This window comes from Hipposideros armiger, unplaced genomic scaffold (genome assembly GCF_001890085.2).
Source record: "Hipposideros armiger isolate ML-2016 unplaced genomic scaffold, ASM189008v1 scaffold_598, whole genome shotgun sequence".
Classification (NCBI taxonomy): domain Eukaryota; kingdom Metazoa; phylum Chordata; class Mammalia; order Chiroptera; family Hipposideridae; genus Hipposideros; species Hipposideros armiger.
The window spans coordinates 406,600-414,254 of NW_017731948.1; the positions used below are offsets into that span (position 1 = coordinate 406,600).

Sequence of the window (7,655 nt, forward strand, 5' to 3'; positions counted from 1 at the left end):
CGTGACCTCATTTCACAATATTAACTCCTTCCATATCGGGGGAAATGTCACCTCGACTTCTGTTAACAATTTATTGACTGTACTGAACTCTTTCTTAGTAGTTTCTGCAGCAATGAAAAACTAAAGAATATATTTCAGCCTGGACTTACTCTCTGGGCCACCTTTGCAACATCACCCCTTGGTTGACCCTGAGTGTCACCTTGAACCCCCCCCCCCCCAGTAAACAGCTCGTCCTATGGCGCCTTCTGGAAAGTTCTATTGTCTTGATGTCTGTTCTGCCAGGATCTTCCCTAACCCCCAAATCATTGCTACAAATCCTTAAAGCCTGGAACACCATGACCCTCCTATTGGCTCCAGTCTTCTCTGAACACCACCACAGGTGATGGCCTGCTCTCCGTTTCCTGGGCATTTGTGTGCCTCTTTATGGGATGTCTGACAGTCCATCCTCTGAACATCCCATCCATCGCCCCAGCGGGAGCAACAGTACTTGAAAACGAGCTCTAATTCACTGCTGAACCAACCGGAGTGCATGGCTTAAGGCCTTCTAAATAACAGTGGTCCGATGTATTTACTGAATGAAGTAACTGATGAATCAAAGAGAGTACACCTGAAAAAAAGGGACAGATGCGTGAGGGTCAACCTGCGTTCCTATTTCCAACCTCTTCGTGTCTGTCAGCTTTGTTCGCATTTATCCTTCCCTTCATCAGTCCTGCTGCAAACGTTTTCTCCTCCAGAGGCATACCAACAGCTGTCCCTCTGACTCTCGCCTGACATTTCACCCATTATAGCGTGACATGCCTCAGCTCACTGTCCTCCGAGGCCTCGGTTTATCCACCGCGGCCACAGCCTTCTCACCTCCCCGCCCATCGGCCGCCATGCAACCTCAGCGAGCTTCGCCATAGGCCACGCTGGACCACTTCCCTTCAATCTCCTCCATCCCGAAAGTGAGCGGCCCCAAGCTCCAATGATCCAACCACAACCCCCAGCCTCCTGAGATGGCTTGCTTAACAATGGGCCCGGCTCTGCAATATCAAGGCCATATGTTTTTTGCAGGTGAATCCAATGCCATCAAAACATTGTGTCGTGGCGTGGTCTGACACAATGGAACATTCAGCCATTTCACTCTCCGAGTATGTAGACAGTCCCAAGCATACCAAATGGTGGTGCTTCAATGTTCAGGACCTTTGCTAATTTTGTCTTATCTACCTGGATCCTACTACCGGCTCAGGTCGTGTAAACGCACCATTTCCATCCCATTCTGGCCAAGACACTGAATTCTGCAAAGCCTCTCACCCGTATGCACGCCTCTCCAGGAAGACACCAGCCCTCCAGGAAAATATCTACGTGTTCTTTATAAATCTAGACCCTCTCAGAAATGTGACATAATCAATTATCCTTCGTATCTTAACTCGGTCTCTCTTCAAGTTTACTCAAGAGAATTAATTACACTCCACCCGTTCCCAGCCTGCCTCCCTGAATAGACACATTTCACAGAATAGTCTGAGAGGTTTCTCACCTTCCACCACCCTTCCGTCTGGGCTGGCGTCTGCCCTTGCCTCTGCTCCCCACTGAAAATGCACTTATTGGCATCAGGTGCGTAATTAATGCTATGGGCCCTTGAAGTCCTCCCCTTACTTAGCAGGGTTCCTCTGTACTCTCCGTGCCCCTCCCTGAATCTCGCCTCTCAGTGTCTTCTCATTCCCCCAATCACTGTCTCCACACCTTCTTGGTTACGTCATCGCCCTCCATCGCACCTTTTATGTCAGAGTTCTTCCAGGCTTGGTCCTTCACCCTCCACTCCTCTTCCACGAAATTCTCAAACACCTCCCCACCTGCCGACCCGACACAGGTCTCATTCCTAAGGGAGCCGCTGCCTCCCTAATCACACGGCCCAAAACGAGACACAGCTCTGACGCCGTCTTCCTTTCCCTGAAGCCCAACATCCAATCAACTGCCAATCAATGGGTTTCCAAGGCAACCTTGCTCTCCCATCCCCCTCTCCACCTGGCGAAACTATTTAGCCTTCCAATTCAAGCTCAAGTATTTTCTTTTCTTTTTATTTATTTATTTATGTTTCTCATCAGAAATTAGTTCTGAAAACATGTCAGACACTGTGATAGATTCTGGGGGTAAAGATGGGACCAAAATAACACACCTACCACGAGAGGTCTTACACTCTAGTGGATCATAGTAACACGGGGCATCTACCAGGTGCACTTAGAAACACTTCACCTACGATGGCTTTTTAATCATCACAACAGTCCTCCATGATATCCCGGTAATAACAAGCCTATTAGCCCCCAATTCTATTTTTTTTTTTTTAGCTGAGCCATCCTGCCACCTGTTGGCAGCTCAGCGGCAGCTCAGCTAGGGCCGGGCATTGAACTGCTGTTGCTCNAATTCCAACCCACCTCTGTATCTTTTCCTCACAGGCAGAGAAGGCTCCCCCATGACTATTGAAAAGCAAGAATGAATTGCCATGTTTTGGATACAAATACCTACCTCTATTTTTTGAAGCATTTTTGGTTTTTTTTGTCTTAAAGCAACAAAACACAACACTTGATTTAAGAACCCAGGAGATGCAACTGCTTCCTTAAGACTAGTCTTTGATCAGTAGACCGGGTTGTAATACTACAAAGGGGGATTTAATTTTTTTAAAAAAAATCAGACTCTAAGGGTCACCATTTTCTTTTCTTACCTAAAAGCAAAAGATTTAAGGTTATTTTTAAAGGAAGGAATCAAAGTCTATTCTGCAAACTTTATTTTCTTCAAATGCAGAGATAGAGCTCTCTCTTTTTAATATCCAACACCTAACGTGCTCTTTCCTAGAAGCAAGCGATAAATCAAGCTGCCATGGAAGCCACCGCTGAACAGCGCTCAAGAAATATGAGGCTGTCACAGAGAGGGGCTCATTTCTGCCGTGAAAAATTGGAAGCGAACCTCTGGAGCCAAACTTTTCAATGGTGTCCAAGCTATCAAAATACTCGGGATTGTTTTCAACCCGCACGTGCAGGTGGCAGTAACTCGGAGATGGCACGTCCCTTGACCTGGCCGGTATGGAAACGTATTTATAATGTTGTGATTTGCGAAACAGGAGCCCAGCCACTTCCCGAGCGACAGAAAACCCTCCCTGTGTTCTACGGGGATGGTCTGAGTGACATTTTCTGCAGACACATTCAGGTTGTCATACCAGGTTCGCACCGACAGTCGCCGCTACAAAACTGCCCGAGCTCCTGCATAGGGGTCTGCTCGGTTCTGTGAAAACATGTGTTCGTTTGAGATTGCTTCTAATTTTGGAAGGGGAGATTAATCCCCTGGGGTTCTACACTCAGGACAATGCTAGCGGTGTTAACAACTGGTCTCCGAATTCTAGGGCCTGGGCGGGACTTTTATGTAACTGAAACAAGCATGTTTTGAGGACTTTCCTTGGGTGGCAGTGACTTCCATGAATATGTTCTCTCTCTCAACTCTGAACCAGTGACCCCTTCTCCCTGGAATGTCCCTCCCACCTGCCTTTTCCTGGTCCATTCTGAGGAGGATTTGGGGATCACATAAGCAGGGAAAGGTTTGGGGGAGTCACAGAAGAGAAAGTTTGATAAAGAGGTCAGCTTGGGGCACAATGTCTGTGTTACCTGTGCGATATTCAAAATAAAGTGATTTTTGCTTTTCAATGTGGAAAGTAATAGGGAAAGAAATATTTTTAGGAGAAAGTATGTGTATCTTTAATAAAAGAAAGGGAATTCCAAGTGTGCAGAAAGTCTTTTAAAAAAGCTTTCCATTCGTCCACATCAAACATGCCACCATATTTGCATGTAAAGCAAGACCAGTCACAAGTGCTTGCACGCACAGGAAGAGTTTCATTTTTTTGTTCTGCAAACCAGAGGTGAACTAGATACAGCTCAGCAGCTGTTTCATCTGCAGTGCTCTCCTGAAGAGGTCTATGCCTCTAGCTATACATCAGCAAGATTTACTGGGAGAACTAAGTCACATTCCTCATCTTCATTAGACAAAAGTGACGTCGAGCATTAAAACACTGATTTATTTTCCTAGAGTGGGGAAAAAAATGCAATCAAACTTAATTTTATTTTAATTATGGAAGAAGAGGTGAACCTCTAGAATTTGATTCTTGAGACTGTCAGGACCCCCCTTCCCTTGCCTCCCAGCTGAATGGTCTATGGCCAGAATTTAGATGTTTTCTAAAAGTTTGACCAATGATAGCATGTTGCCATTGTTTGCATGGTCACAGACTTACTAGGATAATATTCGATCTGCTTGCAAAGATGAGACTGACAGGTGTTTCAATTTAATGAATCCCTACACTTAGGTATTATACACTTCTTTCGGTAAGTCCCTGTTGCCTGTTTTATCACACACACACACACACACACACACACACACACACACACACACATTGCCTACCATTTATGTCTAGAATCAGCTTATGTGAAGATATAGGGAGAATGGTTTTTCTGAATATGCCCAGGGTGATGACCACCAAAAGTCCTTTGGATAAACCCTGCCAGAAAATACAACCGAATCACTCAAGTACATAGGAGGGAAAACGTCACTGCAGAGAGTGGCACGCCACGGGGTTGAAGGAGAGAATTATTCTCACAGCAGCATTGTGGCTCTGCAAAGATCTCTTGTCTGCACCCCCAATCCACTGGTCTTTCTTCCTAAGTCATACCCTTCACTGAAGCTCTGATGCATGAGAAAAGGCACCCACTGGACACGAAACACTTCTTGAGAATGACAAGGCTGTACTGGAAAGCTAGGGGTCTTGGAACAGAGACCCCCTTGTTCTGACAAAACATGCAGAAAGAAGTGAGTGCACCTTGGAAGTCCGTGTCCAACAGCTCTGGTCCAGCCCTCTGAGCGCGTTTATGCTCCTGAGAAACGTGAACTTAATTTTGCTCAAGCAAGAAATTGGGAGAGCTGACTTCCACCAATCTGGCTGGGAAAGAGTTAACGGCTATTTTCTCAAGAGTAGCTCTTTGTGTATCAAATTTGTAGATGGATGTAGAGATGAAGACATTACCCAGATGCCTTTCATCGTCATATCAACCCCGGAAGGTCAGTGCTGGGAATGAGCCCATTTTACAGACAAGGGATTGAGTACGTCAACACTTCACCAGCAGTGTATGCAAGGTCAGAACCCAAGCGGGACAGCTCTAGGATCTACGCTCTTATCCACAGCACCAGCTGCTCTCCACGTGGGGTCCAGAGACCCACCCGAAACCCTGACACCCTCTCAGGAGGCCCACGAGCCCAAAGCCATTTTCCCAACAATAGAGAACGTGCTTCCACTTTTGCACCACCGTATCTGGAGCGTACAGGGCATGGTCTGAGTGCCCCACGTGGCCGGTGAGGAAATCCTCATGCTATCAGCTAAGGGAATGTACGCGTGGGTGCACTTGTGTTTTAAAGTTGTTTTTCAGGTTTAATTGCTAGTCTGACACACGTTGACACACACAGCCCCCATAAACCAAAGACCTCTGGGTTCCTCGATCATTCACATGTGTACATGGGTGTTCAGACCACAAAGTTGGAAAACAGCTGAATCCTACAAGTCTGCTTTTCTCGCGTGTGTGTGCATGTGCGTGTGTGTGTGTGTGTGTGTGTGTGTGTGTGTGTTAGCAGGGAGGTATACCTACAGCAGACATCTGAAAACAATAAATAAAAACAAAAAATGCAACAAGCTTGCAAACCCTGGAAAGTGAGCAAACCTCTCTCCCTCCCTGGCCTTAGCTTCCATCTCCGGGTTCCCCTTCCTTTCCTCTTTGCTGGCAGCTGCAGATAAACACGATGTGCCCGTGTGACATTCGCCTGCCTGCCACCAAACTAATGAAAACAATTAATCAGCGTACTTCCCTTAAAACTCTTCAGATTGGTAATAACACTTAGGAAGAAACCATTGGCAGTATCCTAAGAGGTTGTATTTAAATGTAAGGGAACGANAAAAAAAAATCTGAAATGTTTCACTACACGTAGGGTTATCCGTTGGTTCCACTCGTACCTTTGGGCTCACTAGAATACGACTCTAAAACTGGTATCGGAAAACCCAAACACATCCCACCGCTGATAGATGGCACAACTTGAAGAACGCCTGGGAAACAGGACAACGTCAACGTATTGAAACTTTGTCGGAAAGACCTAAGTCCAGGAAGCCCCCACGATCCGTGACAAAGCACACATTGATGAGACGCGGGACGGAAAGTTAAAGCATCTCCATCCACAGCATTCAGCCCCACAGCCCAAAGCGACACGTTGGCAGAAAGCGCTTGGAGAGCAGGCAGAGGGTGCAGCGTTTCAGAGGCGCTCTGGGGGCGCTGATCAGCATTACCCAGGAAAGACGTGAAGGGAGGTCCTTGCAGGTGGGGGAAGCTGCAAGCACAGCTCAGCCAAGCGCGGAGCTGAGGGGCTAAGGCTCAGCGTGAGGGGGAAACGCCAGGAGACGCAGCTGGTGGCACAGGGAGGATGGGCAACGTGCCCTGCTGAGCACCCGAGCTTTCTCTGCCTGAAGCAGGAGCCAACCCTGGCATAAACGTGGGTGAATGCCAAGGTCTGCCGACATCCTCCCTGGACAACTATGGGAGCAGAAGCAATAAGACAGCAGAGGCGGAGCAGGAGGGAGGCTTCAAAGCAAAGCCCAGTCGCACCCTGAAGCGCCCCGTGGCCTCTGAGCAGCAAAGCCCTCTTGCAATATCATAGACGGGCATGGTGGCGATGGCACAAGCACGAGAAACACGGGGGGCAGGGGGCTGTCTGCGTACTCACTGTTGGGCGGGTGCCAGCGCACGGCGTTCAGGTAGACGTTGCAGTAATGGAAGAGGAACTCGTGCTCGGAGCGTTGGCGTTGCCCTAGGAGCAAGGGCATCAGGTCATGCCCGTCGATGATCCTGTGGAATAAATGAGACGGGCGTGAGGGCGTCCACGGCCATATCGCCCTTGGCCTGGAACGCCCTGAGTTCTGAGTTCTCTTTCCAGCAAGGGAGAGCGTGCTAGAGCTCCACAGTCATGATGAAGTAAGCAATTGGAAAGAAAGAAAAAAACACACTAAAAAATGACTAATTAATCAATTAATTGAAAAATGAAACAAAGCAACAAAAAAAGAAACCCAAAAAAAAAAAAAAAGGAAGAAGAAAAAATGCTGACTTCTCTTGGGTGCCATATGCAATGCAGGGAGGCCAGCTCTCCTCACATATAAACTCATTGACTCGTCCAAACAGCACCATGAATGGGGACCATCATCATCCCAGGATGACCCAACAGGGAAACAGAGGCCAGAAACCATCGGTAACTTATCCAAGGTCATGTGACTCGTCAGAGCCAATGAGAGTGAAACGCCCCTGATTGGGCTTCCATGCTTTGCACTGCTGTCCCCACTGCTTCTCCTAGACCCTGTTTTCTGCCTGTTGCCTTGGCAAAGAGAAGGCTTTATTCACAAACTACAGGTCTGTTGACAATGAGAACACCGACAACTTGAGATTTAAAAAAAAGAGAATACATAGCATTGGACAACCTGCATTGGATAGACTTCAATGAAATCAGAATGAGGTCATTTGTAAATAATAATGACACACTGCACTGTATGCCTGCAGCTGATGTTGTATAATATTGTAGGTCAACTCTAACTGAATATATATATATATATA

General features: G+C 47.1%; 1 protein-coding gene across 1 annotated transcript in view; it reads right to left on the reverse strand.

Moving 5' to 3' along the window:
- The window catches only part of STS (steroid sulfatase), a 170,851-nt gene that overhangs the window by 24,053 nt on the left and 139,143 nt on the right, over window positions 1–7,655 (reverse strand). Inside the window, exon 8 of the mRNA XM_019624647.1 lies at window positions 6,778–6,979. Within this exon, the coding sequence (XP_019480192.1) occupies window positions 6,778–6,979 (202 nt within the window). The remainder of the gene's footprint in view (window positions 1–6,777; window positions 6,980–7,655) is intronic.